The 17,839-nt window shown below is 60.7% G+C and overlaps 1 protein-coding gene across 1 annotated transcript; it reads right to left on the reverse strand.

The window, feature by feature from the left end:
* Positions 1-304: 304 nt before the first annotated feature.
* Positions 305-16,793, reverse strand: LOC126636349 (collagen alpha-1(III) chain-like). Its single transcript, XM_050308437.1, has 4 exons — positions 16,361-16,793; positions 15,897-16,177; positions 5,221-5,242; positions 305-1,197 (listed from the first exon to the last, which is right to left on the reverse strand). The coding sequence occupies exons 1-4, from the start codon at positions 16,791-16,793 to the stop codon at positions 305-307; spliced, it is 1,629 nt and encodes a 542-aa protein (XP_050164394.1).
* Between the last annotated feature and the right edge of the window lie 1,046 nt (positions 16,794-17,839).

A 17,839-nucleotide genomic window follows, 5' to 3' on the forward strand; every position in this document is an offset into this window, starting at 1 on the left:
GAGCCTTGGTGCCTGCGCAGCACAACCCGATTGCCCGGAGTCCCCCAATCTCCAGGTTCACGGCAAGGGCACTGGGGTGCAAAGCCCAGCGGTGGCTGGTGGAGCACTGGGCGGATCGTGTGGGCAAGCACAGGCGGCATTTCTGTCACCAGCACAGAGAGTGGGCAATACCAGGCCAACGGATCCCCCATCTGCCTCCAGGCCACCCCCCACCCTCCTTTAGAAGTGCAACACCCCTAAACCCATCTCATTCAGTGCCACAACCCCCCCGCATGGCATCCCCCACCCTCACCCACCTACATATTCAACCCTTCCTGCTGCACTCTGGGCACTCTGTGTCCCCCCCCGACCCCTGTGCAAATCTTGCAGCTCCTCTGTACCTTGAAACCCTCGGCTGGGGAAGCAGAACCCCCTCGCCCGTCGGGATGGCTGCGACCCCTGTTCCCTGCAGAGCCCCCACCTCGGAGCAGCCCCCAGCCCGGAGAGGGGGGCGTGTGGGTGGGGAGGAACGCTGCCCCCACGCACTGTCGCCCCCAGCCCCGTTTGCAGACAAATAACCCTCCCCTCCCGCCGGTACTTTTCCATACGCACCCGCCTTGGTCCTTTGTTCTGTGCAAATCCCGGATCCGGCCCGCTCCCGGCACAGGGGTTGCAAATACCCCCTGGCCCACCCCGGATTTACCCGCCTGCACCCCCTGGGTGCCCCGTTGCCCTCGGAGGGGGCGCGGGTGACGGTACCGGGCTGGGGTGGGGGGCTGAGCTCCGGTCCGGCCGCCCCCGCCCGCTTGCCTGGCTGCGGCCGCTGCCTCCTTCGCCTCTGCCCGGAGCCGGGGCACCGGAGCCGCCGGGGTGCGGAGCCGCCACGGGGCACCGGAGCCTTCCAGAGGTGCCGGAGCCTCCCAGAGGTACCGGAGCCTCCGAGGCATTCCGGAGCCGCCCAGGGGTACCGGCGGTGCCGAGCTGCCCGGGCGTGGAGCCACCCGAAGGTACCGGAGCCGCCGCGGAGCCGGGGCCGCCCGGTACCGACCCACGGCGGTGCCCGGGCCGCCGGAGCCGGTCTCGGTGCCGCCGCTCTCCTCCGCTTCTCCCCGCCCCGCGCCGCTGCCTCCCGCTCCCCCGGGCCGCCACCGCGGGGCCCGGCCGGGGGCACTGCGTGCTCCCCGCCCCGCTCCTGGGGAACGGGGACCAGGGCTGCGGCTGAGGAAGGACCCCGATCCCCCCCCCCGCCCCTCAATCCCCGTTGCCGTGGCGGATCTGGTCTCACACACCGCCCTTCGCTGCAGCTCTTTCCCCCCCCTCCGCCCCAAATATCCTACGAAGTCTGTCCCCCCTGCAAATACTGCTGTCTCCCGTTTTCCCATTCTCTGCTCCCCAGCCTACCCCTGTACCTACGTGCACCGCTCTGTTCTTAACAGACCTCTTTCTTCCACCCGCCTTTCACTCCCTGCTTCCAGGGGTGCTGCTGGCAGGGTGCCCCCCAGGACTCCCCTTTAAGGGGCTTAAATGACCCACACACACACACAGCCACAGATGACCCAGCAGCAGCATTCAGTCCCATAGCAGAGACACAGCCCCATCCGTGTGTCTTCCCCCAGAGAAGTGGGGCTCCCTGCCCCTCCCGAAGCAGGTCTCACCTCCCTTTCCCCTTGCCATAGGGACCCCCACGACCATCTGTGCTGTGGGGAGAGGTTGCCTGGGCTCTGCAGCTGGATCAAGCAGGACCCCAAGGTGAGAGTGGGGTGGGATGCCGAGGGGGACATGGGGTAGGGGACAGAGGTGCAGAGCCACACCCTGTGCAAACCAAAGGGTCTCCCAGTGTGCAGTAAGGGATATGCTGGGACAGTTCCAAGGACAGGGGGAGCAGGAGGTGCTTGAGGAGCAGAGCAAAGGGGTGACCAGTCTCTCCTGCTCAGCCTTGGGTGGGTTATTAATGGCCAGGTGCCATTGTGAGAGCAGTCTCCTGGTCCTGAGCTTCTCACACGGCGATGGAGGGGCACAGCCGACTGGCTGGGGAGGGATCCCAGTGGGGCTGCAACAGTCACAGATAAAGGCTGTGTTCTGTGAAATCCAAGCGCCACCAGACGGGCTCATTGCTTGCCTTGGCTGTGCCCCCTACCCGGCAAAGCACCCATGGGCAGCCACAGCCCACCCACGGATCCAACCTGTCTCCGGCCACCCCCCTCCCGAGCCCAGTTCTGGGTCACTGCTGCCACCCCTGCCCCAAGCTGCTTTGGGTGAGCCATTCTGATCTGCTCTCCATGGTGGAGAAGGGAGAACTCGCCAGAAGGATGGAAACACGAGCTGCTCTGGCAGGGAAAAGGCAAGTTAAACCCCCCTCCCTCCCTGTTTTCGTGGGGAAATCTGCACAAATCCAGTGTTATCCTAGTGCTTTGGGGCTGGGGCAGTGCCCAGCTGCTGGCAGTGCCTGCACAGCCTGGCACAGCCCTCCCTGGCTGCCCAGTTGCTGTGCTGAGACCACGCCAACTCGTTTCACCCAGGGCTAGCAATGACAGCTCCCTGCTGAGCGCGGCTGGACCGGGCTTAACAGCCTTGTTGGCTTTGCCTGCTGGAATGAGCCGAGGAGGAGGGCTGGTGCCCCGGCAGGGAGGAGGGACTGTCACCAGTCTCCTGGTGACACTTGGCCAACTCATTGCATCCAGTCTCTGCCCTGCCTTTCCAGCTGCCTGGGCTGGACTGGAGCTGCCCGGATGGAGACGGCTGCCCTGTGAGCCATGCATCCCCCAGTACTCGTTAGGAGCAGGACATGCTGTGGATGGGCAGGGGATAAGTGTTGCAGCTCTGGGCCGTTTGTGGGGTGGAAGAACTTGGATGACAGCAGTGGGATAGAGGGTGGCACCATATCACAGTGAGCAGGAGGGAAACTGAGGCACAGCAGCAGTGCCCAGGGGCAGGTGGAAGGCCCCTCCAGCTCTCCAGAGGGCAGTGCCTGGGTGGAGTGGGCACAGCACTTCCCGGGAGGGCAGCAGAGCTGATGGAGACTAAGATAATACTAAAAATACGGCAGCAGCTTTGTTGCCGCTGACAATAGCCCACAGTATTTTTAGCTGTTGTGGCATTAGCGACAGAGCGGCTTCTCCGGTCCCGCTGCTGCCCCATCCCACCCTCCATGTCGCCGGGCCCCCCAAGGCCCCCGGGGCTGCTTCCCGGTGCTGTGGAAACCGTAACGCTAGAAACTAAACACAAACACCTCACCCGCTGCCACCCCCGGCTGAGTCACGGCACTGCCTGCTCCCCTCGCCCTTGCCTCCCCCCCCCGTCCCGCCCACCCCCTGGCCCAAAAGCAGTAGCTGGTGCCCCCAAGCCAGCCTTGCTCTTGCTTATGGGTTATTGTCTGTCCCAGGGCCAGGCTTGGGCTTGACTTCAGTGTCCCCCATCCCAACTTTAACAGCTGGGAATTTATGGAGAAAACTCTGCAGGGTGACATCGCTGTTCCCAATTCCACGACTTTGGCATGACCCCAGTGCAGAGAGGCAGACTCTGAGTGGTGTCCAGTTTGCTAATATGACCCGCCCCAGCCCTCGCCCCCAGCCCCCAGGGATAAAAACAGCTGAACAGGAGCAAGCAAAGGCAGAAAGAGCAGCTCTGATTTCCCTTGCCAAGGGCCAGTCTGGGGTGCTGCACCTGGCCCCCTCATCCCATTGAAGGACAATGGGGTGTATGAGCAGGGGAAGGGGGTTCTGGGGTGACAGTGATGGTAGGACATGGGGAAATGAGGCAGCTCTGCTTAGCCCTCTAGGGAGGTGTCAGTGAAGCTGCCAGACCCAGCATGTTGATGCCCTCATCTCATCTTATGGGGGGAACAAGGAATGAGTGGGACCCTCTCCCACCTCCCAAGGGTGGTGTCCCTCTGCTGTGCTGTTCCATCCCCCGTGGGTTTTTGGGATGGTTTCTGGGGAGCTGGCAGGCTGCCACAGGGCAAGTTGGGCTGCAGCCCCATAGTTGGGCTGTGCACACTGGCATGTCTGCCCTCCCTCCACCACCCACATCCCAAAACTCCCAGCACCCACGGGTGTTCAAGGGCCAGGAGAGCAGCTGCATCATCTCTTCCCTAAAATAAGGCTGTGGCCAGCAGGCTGACTGGGGCGGGCTGCTGCGACCGTGACTATGTTGGGATGTTCTGGGGCTGAGGGCAGATCACGTCACGGGTATGAATTAATTAACACTAAGCAGTTCTGGATGGTGTCCCAGGCCTTTTTTCTATTTTCATTTTAGAGAACTTCAAGCCTGCTCGGCGTCTGCTGCATCCTGGGTCTGGTGGGGAAGCTGGGGTGGGAGCACCTACGTAGCTGTCCTAGTGCATACAGATGCTCAGTGCCCCGCTGTTCCCCAAAATGTGGGTGCTCCCACTGCCCTCAGGGCTTCCTGGCTTTGGAGGCCAGTGCAGCTGAAGGTGGTTTTCAGGACCCAATGTATCCTCCACTTTACGCCCTGGGTTTTCTTAACTCCCCACCCTGCCTGCAAGAGTGCACACACTCTTTGTGCCTGGCTCACAGCCTTGAAAATTATCTTGGAAAGGGATTTTTAAATAAAAGTTGTAAACACCCTCAAAGAGTACTTTTATTACCCAAAAATGGTGTGGGGATGAAGGACTGGGGCTGCAGGGTGCATGGTGTACCCAGTGCCTGGGATCCGAGGGGGGCTGGCCCCGCGTGGGAGGTTTGGAGGAGCATGTGTCCAGCTGTGTGTGCCCAGCTGTGTGCGCACACATGCCTGTCTGGGTGTAAGTGTAGCTGGGTGGGAGCAGTACAATTGCTACACAGTGCAGGGATCTGAGGGTGCTTGCTGTGAACAGGTTGGGGCTATGCAGAGGAAGGGCTGACCCTGCTGGGGCACATGGCACTGCTCAAGCTCAGTCTTCAGCCTCATTTTCCACTGATGAAACAGGCACTTCTCCCTGCCAGGCCTCCAAGCCCCCAGTGAAAGAAGGGGTGCAGCGGCCGAAAACATGCCCGTGCCTCATGCCTCCCGTGCAGGCGGCCAGAGAGAAGCCCTGTGCCAGCCAACCTCACTCAGCAACCCCCCCACCTTTAAATTTAGCACTTCCGTCTCCAGTTGTGTGAGCCAGGCTGGCAGCCAAACCTCTGCAGCCACACACAGCCCTTGGAGAGTGGCTGCCTGCCTTGGCAGGCTCGAGAGTCCTGGGAAATGCCCTGTCCTCGTTCCCCATGGTTGCCTCCCCAGCACTGCGATGTCCCATACCTGTGTCACCCCAGCCCTTGCCCTGTGTAAGCAGAAACAGTTAAATGACATGCCCAAGGTCCTCCAAGGGAAGCTATGGCAGAGCTGAAAATGACCCCCATGGCTCAAAGAAGGGTAGAAATAAAAGCCCAGTCCAGCTCTGCTCCCCTGGAGGGGCAGGGAATTTGGTGGACAGGGAATTTGACAGGAATGCTGTGCACATGTGCTCACCCTTTCGGTGCTGCTTGTCTGGCTGAAAGTGGGAGAACGCAGCACCACTCACCTACGTGCACACACCATCGCCCACGTGTGTGGGTGTGCTCACACACATGCCCCACACGTGGGTCCAGCTGTCCCACCAAGCCTGGCGCTCACCCCGTGCCCGTGTGTGCTGCCAAGGGCTCCTGTGCACCCACCTGCAGCTCTGCACACCCGCGCGTGGGTGAGCACACGTGCAAACACGGAGGTGTGCGTCTACACTTGGGGTCACATGTGTGTGTGTGTGTTCAGTGCACGTGTGTGCACACACACACGTGTTATGGGCAGTGGGGTGCACACACGTGTGCACACAAGCACGGGGGGGGCCTCGCTGTGAGCGGGCGAGGGAGCACGTGGGTGGGCAGAACGCGTGTGGGCTGGTGTGTGCTGTGCCCAGGCACCACCAGATGGTGCCCTGCCTCCATGTCACCTCTTGCGGACACAAACCGGCACCCTGCGCAGGGACACGGGGAGGTTCACGGGGGGACATACCCTCTGTGGGGTGATAACATTGCCCATGGGTGCTTGGACTCTCCAGCCAGGCAGAGCCCCCCACCACAGCCAGGGAAGAGTGACAGCCATGGTGACACCTGCCTATGCCAACTCTCTCAGAGATGATCAGGGTGGTGGATCAGCACCTTGGTGGCACTGGAGGAGAGGACTTTGCTGCAGGGGGTGCCCTTCTGGCAGGGAAGTAGGCAGAGCTTGGGGAAGCTGCGGGGTCTGTACATGGTTCGGGTGGGTGGGCAGCATCCCTCTCCTATATTGTCCAACACTGACAGTGGCTTAGCCACATGTAGCATTTTTTGGTTGTCAGTGGACCCCAGCCTGCAGTGACTCCAAACCTGCCCAGAGCAGCAACGCTCGACTCACACCCGCAGGTGTGGGTAGGGGCTGCAGCCCGCCCCCATCTCACTACCACGAGGCTGAGACCTGAAAAAACTTGCCACGCGAGAGCGCAGCAGAGATGAAGGGGACTATTAAGTGGGGGTGGCAGCCGCAGTTTCTGGTTCATTCCCCTCCCAGTTCTATGGGCTTCTGTCCCCACACCGCCCGCCCGTCTGCCCCACGTGCGTGGGTCGCTCCCAGTAGCCCCACCAGCTGCCTGCTGTGGGTGCTCCGTGCCCCACGGAGCCGCCATCGGGCCGGGCGTGAGGCTCGGGACCGCCCACCAGCCTCCCTGGTCCCGCAGCTCCTCCAAACCGGCTCGACCTGCCGAGGAGCCCAGACCTGCTAGGAGACCCAGGCGGGTCCACTCCCCACCGCCTGCCTCTGTCCCAAGAACGGCCCCATCCCAAAAGGCAAAGACATCAGGCGCGGCAGCGCCCCGCGTCCTCCTGACCCGGGGTTGGGAGGGGGCTCCTCGCCCAGGGGGCGCCAGCCGTGGGGTGGCTCATTTTGGCCATGTCCCCCTTTCAGACAAAGAGCCCGGCACAAAGCCGCCCCTGTGCCCGGACTCACCGCGTGTTCCTGCCCGCCGGAGCGCGGCTGCGTCCCGGGAGAGCCCACGACACGCAGGAGCGGGAGCCCCGGTGGCCGAACTATGCTGTGCTGAACCGAGCCGAGCCCAGCCGTGCCGCCTCGACGCGCCGGCACCAGGCGCACCCCCGATGCCCCCCAAAAAGTGGGACGGCCCCGCGGGCACGGGGATGCGGTGCGGGGCACTGGGACCCCCCACGCGTGTGCGGGTCACACGCAGAGCCTCGCTGTAAAAGGGCGCCCAAGGGGCGCTCGGCGAGGCCGCTCCGCAACCCCCGCTACCCTCCGTGTTTTCCCTGCAGCCTTTTGTGTGCGCGGCGCCGTGCGCGGGGAGGGCACCCGGCCTTCCCATTCCTCCTCCTCCTCCTCCTCCCCTGATCCCGCCCCCCCGGCCGCCATTTCGCAGCGCCGGCTTCGCCCGCGCCCTCTCCATATCATGGAGGACCGGGAGGAACAAAGGGCCCCCATCCGCCCCTGCCCCGCGGACGGGGCATGCCGGTCCCCTGCTCCCCCCGCCCCACGGGCACCCCCCGCCCCACGGGGCTGTGTGTGAGGAGCGCCTTATTTCAGGCCTCGCTGGAGTCCACGGGTGATGAGTTTGGTCCGGTCTCAGCCCGGTGGAAGCAGCACGTCCCACCCCCCCCGGGTCCCATCCTGCCCAGGGATGTGTGCAGGGGAAGCGCGGAGAGGTGCTGCGTGTGCACAGGTGTGTGCGTGCGTGGCCATGTGTGTGCATGAGTCGTGTGACAGCCCGTGCACGTGTGATGGCACTCCGGGGAGAGCATGTGCACTTGTGACGGGTGTGTGGGTGGCCGGTGACACGACAGCTGGCACTCACAGCCGTGTGCTCGTGTGTGGCACTGCACGTGTGTCTTTGCACACATGGCACCGTGTGTGCTTGCATGGCACTGCGTGCATGTGTGTGCCAGGCTGCGACAGAGTGACAGCAGGAGCGTGTGAGTGTGCACATGTGTGCACTTGAGCATCAGGGGAGGGTGTACGTGGGAGTCTGTGTGTGGCTTGGGGGACGTGTGTGTTGGTGTGCGTGTGGGGGCACACACATCTGGCCCCCACACTGTGTATCCAGGCTGTGGCCCCCATTTCTTCCCCAGTGTGTGAGCACGGAATCAGTGTGAGGGCGCAGAGAAGAGTGTGCAGAGTTCTCTGTGTGTGTGCCCCCTCAAGAGGAAGCAGCTGATACAAGGACACCCAGGCATGGTTTGGAGCACTACAAAGGCTGTCCCCCACAGCCTCCCCAGGACAGCAGCCCTATTCCCCTGCCCGGGGGCAACCAGCGGGGGGCACTGTTTTAGGGGGCAGCCAGTGTTGGTGCAGTGGCCCTGTCCAGAGGGGAAGGTGCACGGTGGAGTTGCAGACCCAGCCCATGGGCAGGCTGGCCCAGTTCCCCCATGGGCCCTGGCATTGGGGTCCACAGGCAGAGTGTTCCTGGTCTTCCTCTTTTTCCTTTCTCCAACAGCCAGGTCCCAGCTGTTTTCCCTGTTGCTGATCACACTGAAACCAGCACCAGGGCTTGGAGGGGAGCCTGGGGTCCCCACCGCTCCTTCCTGTCCCCTCGTGCCTGCAGGCATGGCCCCAGCTGCTCCAGGAAGGAGTAAATGAGGGAGCGGTGCACTGGAGGGTGTGCAGCAGGCTGGGAATGCAGGAGGCGGGTGGGATGCTATTCCCTGTCCCTGCCCATCCCTCCCTACCATGGCCTGGGTAACCCCTACAAGAGCCTCATCCTGCCTCCTGAAGCCCTGCTACAGACAACTGTTCCCAGCTCCTTCCCTCATATTCCGCCTGGTTTTTATTCTGTCCCTGCTTCCAGGTTTGTCTTGTCCTGGCAATGACAGCCATGTTTCTTTTGCCTCCCACTAAACACCAGTTGTTCCCAACACTCCCTGGCTTTGGGCACCACTCATTCGTTAAGCTGGATGCAGTCAAAACATCTCCCCCCCCCATAGGGCTTGTATTGCCCCCCATTCCACGTACCTTCAAGGAGAAACCAATCCAAGCAGAGGTGCAGGGCACAGCTCACCTGCAAATGGGGTGGAGCCAGCACCTGGTGCCATCCTTCACCCCACAGCCTGCACTTTTGCATACAAGAGCCCCCAGCCCCTGCTGTGCCCCCACTCCTCTGTGCCACAGTGCTCTTGCTGGGTGCCAAGCAGAGCTGGTGATCCACGCCTTCATAAGCTGAGGGTCCAGAACACCCAGGCAGAGGACACAGCGGGTGCACTGGTGCCACCCTGCCCTGCATGAGCGGCCTGTGGTGAGCAGTACTCTGATCACGGCTCCCATCCCCTCCCTGGCGCCTTCCAGCCACCAGCGTCAAAGCACTTTGCTGGCATTAAATATTCAGTTCTGTTCTCCATCCCCTCCCTGGGAAGGAGCTCAGCATCGCAATGAACCCGCTGGCCTGCCCGTGCCCTGTGTTGATGGGATGTTTCTGGGTGGATGCTGTCTGCCAGCCTCCTGCAGAAACAGCTGGGAGCAGAGGAGAGGAGAGCCACATCCCCCAGCACATGGACAAGTAGTGGCCCTGGGGACCAGGGTCACCTTGCCCCCCGCCAGCTGCTCTCCCATGAATCCTCCTGCTGCAATGCAGGGCTCAGCTCTCCCTGCATCTCTCCCCCAGGTTTGAATGTGTCCAGCAGCGGCTCCCTCTTCCCTACCTGCATTTTCCTTTACCCCTCAAGTACCAGCTGGCATGTTCACCCAGTTGCCTGTTGAGCTTGGATTAATGCCCATCAGGCCCCAAACAAGGTCACACAAGGGCAGTGGGAGCCCCCTGTGTGCTGCAGCGGGAGCAGGTTGGATGGTGGGTGGCTGTCCCCATGCAGAGATCCTGTGGGATGGCCAGCAGGCACAGGTAGCAGAGCTAATGGGGGTCTGCAAGGAAATAAATATTATTTGGGAAGTTAGTCCTGAGCACTAGACAAGTGCGGGGGCTTGAGGTCCTTTCCGTGAAGCAGAGGCGCAGCAAACCCTGACCCAGAGCCAAGACTGGAGAAACAGGGAGCAGGTGACTGTGCATGGAGGAAGATGTGTGAGCATCACAGCTTTGGGAGCCTGAGCCAGCAGCCCAGGCTGTGAGAGCAGGAACCTCACCAAAAGCCACAATCCCAGTATCCACCAGGGCACCTAGGAGCCCAGGGCATCACTGAGGCAGGACAGAGTGAGGGAAGTAGAAAGAAGCAGCTCTTGCAGTGGGGCAGGGACTGTATTCTGCTTCCTGGCTGCCACAGGGTGACAGTGGCAGCAGGGGTATTTTTCAGAGAGAAACAAATACTGTGAGAAAGAGAAGTGAATTCTGGTTGAGGAGAAGCCAGAAAGTGCCACACCAGGTCCCATCACCATAGCTGTCTTCAAACCCCTGGGAGAAAGCACCAGCTCAAGGTGCTCATTTTCTTTTTGCCTTCACGTCCATTTTCAAGTGACCGTGAAGACCAGGAATATGCTGTGTGAGGTCAAAATGAGAGCCTGAGTCCTGCTCATGAGCCCAAAGCACGGAGGGGACTGGAACACCAGGTCATAGGAATGTGCCCCACAAAATTGCTTACTGCAAGGTAGAAGTTCCCTGTTTGCAGCCGGGAGGGGAAGCATCCAGAGCAGCACCAGGCTGGGGGGCACGGCCAGGAAGATTTGGGACCCCCCACGAGGTCTGGGAGGAGCGGATGCAGGGCACGGCTGGATGAGCCCCGTCCCAGTCTGGCGGTTTGCAGGAGCCCCAGGAGCAGAGGCGAGCCACCCCTGCCATTCCTGCAGCGTGGCATCATCGCTGCACACGATGCCGCTGGAGTAATTGCCGCTGGGCTGGGAGCCAGCGCAGCGCCCGCCCTCAGCCCCCCCGGCACAGGCGATAACTCAACTGCCCCTTCCTGCCTTCACACTACGGGGGGAGGGGGCACCAAGCTCCCCAGGGAAGCACGCCGCCAGGGTGAAGGGAATGGGGAAGGAGGTGATGGGGGGCACTGGGGCAGCCTCATGGTGCTCAAAGGCCACTTCCTTGCTTCCCCCTACCCTAATTTCAGGCATCTGCTTGGCAGAGCCTGAGGGCTTCCCGCTGCAAAGGCCATCGGAACATTTTAATAGCGTGCTTTTGCCTGGCTTCCTTCCTGGGAATAAACCACGTCCTGGTGATACTGAGCATTAAAAAAAAAAAAAAAAAAAAAGGCAGTGTTAACGGTCAGCAGCCAAAACTGGGAGTGGGCAGAGCTGAAGCCACCCCCCACCCCAGCTCAGCCCACCCTGCTGGGGCTGAGGGGACATGACCTGCCAGAGCCCAGCCATGGGCCCACCCCCACTGCCGTTGCAAAACAGGATGCAATAAAACCCCATTTGGAGCCAGAGTGACAGTAGGGAAGGGCGGAGGGACGGCTGGCTCGTGCCGGGTGGCTGCTGCGGGCAGCACTCATGGCAGCTGTGCCATGGGGCCATGTGGCAGCCGCCTGCACCATGGAGTGGTGTGTTTGGGGAGGCTGGAGCTCAGTACGTGGCTGCCCTGTCTCCCTGTGCCCAGCAGTCCTTGCTCTCCCAGGAGCAAGGGGCACAGCCCCAGAGGAGTCACATCCCAGGAAGGGGCCCCCATTGAGTGTCTCCCTGGAGCAGCCGCTGCAGCTTGAGGACAGCAAGGGGCACTTGTCCTGAGCCATCCCCAGGAGTCACACCTTCACCGAGCAGTGAGGGTGCTTTGAGCTCCCAGACTCACCATTGCCATGGAGGCTGGGAGAGTTTTGTCCTTGCCTGCTCAACCTGAAGTTCTTTCCAAAGTGTATTGTAATTATTAAACTACTTTTTAGCCTGAATGAAGTGAAGGAAGAGTGTCCCACAGGGCACTGTGAGTTACCCACTTGTCCCCAGTGTTGCCCCAAGCTCTGCTGAGTGTGGTGTGGACTGGAGTCCCCGTCCCCACTGGCACCCCACTGCTGAGAGGAAACAGAAACACTGCGATAACACCAAGTCCAGAGGGGAAGTTTCTGAAAAACTATGTCAGATAAGTCACTGCAGCCCCTGTGCTTTCAACCTGAATACCAACCCATGGATTTTTCTGTGGGTTTTGGGCAGTTGTGGCTTTTTTGGAGGGAAGATGGAGCAGGGGAGCTGTGGGATGAGCACATTTGGTGGCAGCTCGCTGCCTCTGGGTTGTTGGAGCTTGGCTTCCTGCAGCAGCATTTCTGGGGTATGTGGAGTGGAGGCTGGGGCTGACAGGGGTTCAGGCTGTGACATCAGCACAGGCTTCAGAGCCCCAAAACTGTGGAATGAGTCTGTCAGGGCTCAGCTCAGGTGGGCAGCCTGGCAGTCATGCCATCAGTCCCAGAGAGCTCCCACAGCACGATTGCTTAGGTGTGAACCCAGATCAAAGCCCTTCCTGCAGGTGGGGTGTGTTGGGTGTGCCATATGTGGCTTTTCCACTGTGTAAAAAGGGGTTGAGCTGTGGAGCAGCCCGCCCCTGTGCTGGAGGAAAGGAAACCCTCTCTCTCCCTCCCTAGCTGCTCATTTTTGCCAGCCTTGTTGACCTCAGCATGTTTGCAGATTGCCGCCCCCCTGTCCACAGGGATGGAAATGTGGTCAAAGTTTATTAGAAGGGCGCCAGCTGCACACACACACGTGTGTGTGTGTGTGTGTGTGTGTGTGTAGGCAAAGCGTGGCAGTGTGACCTTTGTTTTCTTAGGAAGCCACACTGAAAGGCAAGGCCAGGAGGGGAGGAAGCAAACAGGCAGGAAGGGGGGATGCATTGGGTGTATTTTCAGCTGTGCTCTGCCTCCCTGCAGCATGGGAAGGTGACTGGGAAGGAGGGCACAGGGACAAATGGTGGCAGCAGGAGCCTGAGCCCAGAGAGTAGCACGGGGACTCATCCTGTGCACCCCACGTCAGGGCATCAGAAACAGTCACTGTGTCCCACTGGAGCAACACGTTTTGCCAGTCTGTGGCGCTGTCACAGAGCCATGTAGCACCTGGCCTGTCACCTAAAGGTGCTTTCAGGATCATTTCGGGGGATTTCTCCTGCAGAGAAGAGGCTGGGGACTGTGAACACCCTATCCTGCTGGGATGTCCCTCTTCCTGGCACAAGGGTATTTACCCCCTGGTGCTTTGCTTGTGCCAGAGGAAATCTGCCTGTCAGGACACTTCCAGCAGGCACTGGGGCATAGATGTGGCAATGGAGCCCTTCAGCTGCCGTGACTAATTTTCTTCCCCATGCCAGGCCAGGTTGCAGCTGGACTTGTCCCCTTCCAACATACCAGAGGCTGCTCTGAGGTCTGGGTCCTGCTCTTCTGTGTTAGGCAGGTGACATCCCACGTACTCACCTGTGGCTTGGTCTGCAGGAAGGAGGGATGCTGCCCAGCTGGCCACACCAGGGTGATGTGCTTGGTGGTGGCCATCCCTCAGAGCTGGGCCACCGTGTCCTTCCCGTGGGGCGAGGAAGTGGCAGAAGCCTGGGTGTGCTCTGCTGTGGGTGCTGGCCTCTCTTGCTCAAACATACACATTCCTCCTTTGTGGCAGGCCAAGCAATGCCTTTTGTATCTGACAGGAGGCAGGTGCCTCCAGCCTGGCCACTGCCATGTGAAATCACAGGGTCCCCAGTATCTGATTCCCAGGGGACAGACACCGCCTGTGCCCATCGCTTGGGTCACCAGGGTGCAAACAGCAGGGCAGAGCGTGGCAGTGCTGCTGTGATGGTACCTGGGGATGTGTGGGGCTGTGGGGTTTCTCTGGCAAGCCTGGGCAGGCAAGGACATCATCCCTGCAGCTGTCAAAGGGGTTGTGACAAAGGACACTGTGCAAGAGGACTGTCCTGGGACAGAGCAGAGGGAACCAGACCCTGCCCTCCTGGGGGATGGCAGTGTCCCCAAACCCACTGCTAACCCCCAGTACCCCAGGGATGTGCCAAAAGGAAGAAACCAGGATGATTTTCAAGAAACCATACCAGGGCCAAATCCTTGGATGTTTCATGCTTGCAGCCACAGTGCCTCTTTTCCAGCTACAATGGAGTCCCCTCCATCAGGGCCCTGTAGCAGTTCTACTGTCCCTTGAGGCAGTTATAAAGCCATGTATGGAAGGACCCCAGGAACAGAGGCTGAGCTGAGAACAGCCAGAATTGGTTCTTTCCCAAAACTGCACCCATTCTGTCCCATCACCAGCTGCCCAGCCAGTCACCATCCCACATTGGACCCAGCCCCTTCCCAGAACAGCTGTAGGTCCTGGATGTGGTGGCAGAGGACGCAGAGCCAGTGTGGAGACTGTGAAGCTGTGCCATACCAGGGGAGCAAGCCTGGGAGCAGGGAGACACTCATTGCCCAGCCCTGCCCAGCCACAGGGTCAAGGACCAGCCTGTGCCCAAGTGCCAGAGTGGTGCCATGCTGGAAGGACCCCAGCCAAGGCTCTCGACGTGGGATGTGTTGAGCATCCACAGCATCTCAGAGGCAGGGAAGTCAGCCCTGGTGACTCAGAGGAGAGCAGAGAAATTCAGACTCCTCTGCCCTCTGACTGGTTTCCTGGCTCCTCTAAATTTGCATAACAGCCCCTGAGCTGCTCCCTGGGGCCACAGGGACCCCTGTGGCAGCCGGGCCCCCCGCAGCAGCTGCAGGTTCCTGTGGTCAGCCCCAGCTCTCGCTCTTGCTCATGCAAACAGCCGCACCAACGGCTCCCTGCACTTGGGGGCTGGCAAGAGCCTGCCCTTGGTCCCCAGCCAGGGCTCATCCCCATCCCCAGTGCCATGGGGGACTGCAAGCCCAGCTGGGGTGCCTTGCACTGCGTGGGTGCTCAGCCGCGCTCCAGCCAGCACTCAGGGCAGCTGCATCCCTCTGTCAACAGGGATGAGAGAAGGTGGCTCTGTGGGGTGGCTGTGACCGATGTCTCCTCCATCCTCTGCTCACACAAGGCCGGTGGCTTTGGCACAGAAGCGCCGCTCTGGCATCCAAGTTCACCAACGGTTCGCTGGGTGACTTCCCACAGTGCAAAGGTTGAGGCCTCTTGTGCTTCCCAGTCAAGCCTGACGCTTCCCCAGCACTCGTGGGAACCCACCAGGAGCAAAGAGCACACCCAGGTAGGACGGCTAAACACTGCATATCTGACCCCTCTCCTGTCTCCCAGCTCCAGCCAGAGTCACTAGCATGTCCCCTCCAAGCCCAGAGCAGGGGTCAGGGAATCAGGGACAAGGAGGAGAAGTGACAGCTGAGATCCAGCATCCGTGATGCTGTTGGCTGGCTCCAGCCGTCACTGCTCAGGTCAGGAGGGAGCTTTTCTGCTTCCAAGGACATGGCACAGTCTGGGAGTGCAGCAGGGCTGTGGCCAAAATGCCAAGGTGGGGCAGGGCTGAGCTGGGGCCTGGAGGGCTGTAGGCAGGTCCCACTGCAGCAGGGCTGGCGGAGCATGGAGCAGGGCTGCAGCTGCTCCCGGAGCCACTGCTCGTGGTACTGTCTGGTGACAGGGCAGCTGCAGGGACACCCCAGGCCAGGTTAGAGTCCCCCTAAAGCTGGTACCTGGGCTGTAGGTCTGTTCAGGGCCAAACGTCAAAGGTTTTCGGAGAGGTCTGCCCATGGGCACTGGGACAGCCTGAATGTGCCCATACCGGGGCATACCCCAGCCCGGGGCAGCAGCAACCCACAGCACTGATCCCACCCCCTCGAGATGCCCTACAATAACAGACAGACTCCAGCGAGCTGCTCTGTGCTCACCCCACACCCTCAAGCCGCCTGTGACACCGAGCTGTCCCCAACGAGCCCCGACATCTCCACCAGTGGGCAGCACCCCGGCTCCACCAGCAGCCCCCCTCACCCCAGCCTGCTCTGCCTAAGTGCCACCAGCGCAACACCCCCAGCCCCACCATCCCGAACCAGCGGGTGCGAGGGAGGGAAAAAAAGTAAATAAATAATAAAAGCCAACCACCCCAGACCCGGCAAAACGGCGACCGGGCCTGCCACACCTTTATTGGGGTGCAGGGGAGGGGGATAAAATACCTGCCGAGGGGGATGCTCGGGTCCCGGGGCTGCCGATGCGGCGTGGTCCAAGGCTCTTCCCGGCGGCGGTGGAGGCTGCCGTCGGCACGGCACATCCCGGCACGGCGCGGCACATCCCGGCACGGCGCGGCACATCCCGGCACGGCACGGCACATCCCGGCACGGTACATCCCGGCACGGCACATCCCGGTCCAGAGCCCGGCGCACAAAGGGCTCCGCTTTTAAAGCCGCAGCCGGGGTCCCCCTGCCCCGCAGGGCCCGGATTGGTGTTGCGGGCAGCGCTGCGGAGGAGGAGGCGGGGGGGGCCAGGCAGGGGGGAGAAGAATTAAAAAAAACCCCCCCCCACCCCCCCCCCCCAAAAAAAAAAAAAACACCAAAAACAAACAAAAAAAACCCAACCAACGAAGAAAGAAAACAAACAAAAAAGCAAACACTGGAGGGAGAAGCGCAAACCAGCCCCAAACACCGGAAAAAACAGTCCCGGGGATGCCCCGGGCACGACACCGTCGACGCCTCCCGCCTGCGGGGCTGGGGGGGCTCTTGGGGGCCCCCGGTGCTGCGCGGAGGGGCCAGGCGGGAAAGGCTGGAAACCGCACACCTCCTGTGGAAAAAACTTGCTACTGCCGGGCCTGGTGAGATGGGGGTGGGCAGATGTTCACTCGTGTTGCGAGCGACTCCCGTCTCCAACTCCTTGGGGCTCCCGGCCCCTCTCCAGTCTCCAGTCTTCACCTCGGGGATGTCCCGGCCCGCCTTGGTTCTATCCCGTGGTTGTAGCTGGGTGGGTTTTTTTGGAGGGGGGGGGAAGGTGTCCGGGGAGCTGTGTTTTCCCAGCTCGTCGGCAGGGGGTATGCTTGTACCGAATAATCCATCTCTTTTGTCCGGGATGCTGGCCCCCATCCCCGTCCCCTCGGGGCTGCGGGCAGGCAGGAGCCCCGCGAGCTGCCAGAGCCGGGGGGCCGGCGGGGAACCTGCCCTTGCCGACACCAGCACCGACACAGCAGAGCTGAGCTGCTGCTGGGTGCACCCCACAGGGCGATGGGCGAGAGAACAGCCCTCTTCACCCCTTTCCAGCCGCTTGAAGGTGCCTCCAGCCCCACCAGAGCCGCTACAAAGGGCTCTGCTCACCTCCCTGGGCCCTGGGCAACAACGTGTTGGGACAGAGAGCCATGAGCTGTACAGTAATGACTTCCCTTGGTGTTAATTGGACAGCAAAATTAACTCAGTGACTCCTCTCTCAGTACCGTAATGTGTGGCTGCTGTCTCATGTCCTCATGAAGAATTTCCCCTGGCAATGCCAACAGAGATGGAGATGGATGCTATGGCCTCTTCCCCTCTCTGCACTTCTTCTGTTATTTTGTGGGTAGCTCTGCCTGAGCAGTTGGTAGCCCCAGGAAGGGGGGAAACTGAGGCACTCAGCTGGCACCAACAACCTGTGTCAAGCCTACTCACACACCAGAAAAAAAAAGGTTTTAATTCAAAGCAGTGATCCAGGAGCCCTCAGCACTGCTCTTTCCCTTCAGTCCTTGCACTGGCTTGCAGAGGGCTCATCCCCACACTGCAAGAGACCTGCACCAAGGGCATTCTGGCTCCTGAGGCTGCTGACAGAGGGGCAGACCCTTCAAGTTGGCAAGTCCACCTTGAAGATCAGTGAGAATACAGAAAAAAACAAGGCTACATCATACACAGGCTATATCCAGGCTCTGTTTCTTTGATTTTCTTTTTTCCTTTCTTATAGGGAACCTGACCTGGCTCTGGATTTTCACTGTTACTTTGCAGGTAGGTAAAACCATAGAGGGATTGTGATCAGGCTGGCTTCAGAATTAACCCCAGAGCTGAACTGTCTGGGTTAGCAGTGCTCAGAGCTCCCCGACAGACAGTGCTAATGATGACACAGCGTCGCCCTCAAGACTCGTTAAAACCCAGACTTTAACGAGATCACCGCG

This window comes from Myiozetetes cayanensis, unplaced genomic scaffold (assembly GCF_022539395.1).
Source record: "Myiozetetes cayanensis isolate MyiCay16 unplaced genomic scaffold, myiCay2020 scf13, whole genome shotgun sequence".
Lineage (NCBI taxonomy): Eukaryota > Metazoa > Chordata > Aves > Passeriformes > Tyrannidae > Myiozetetes > Myiozetetes cayanensis.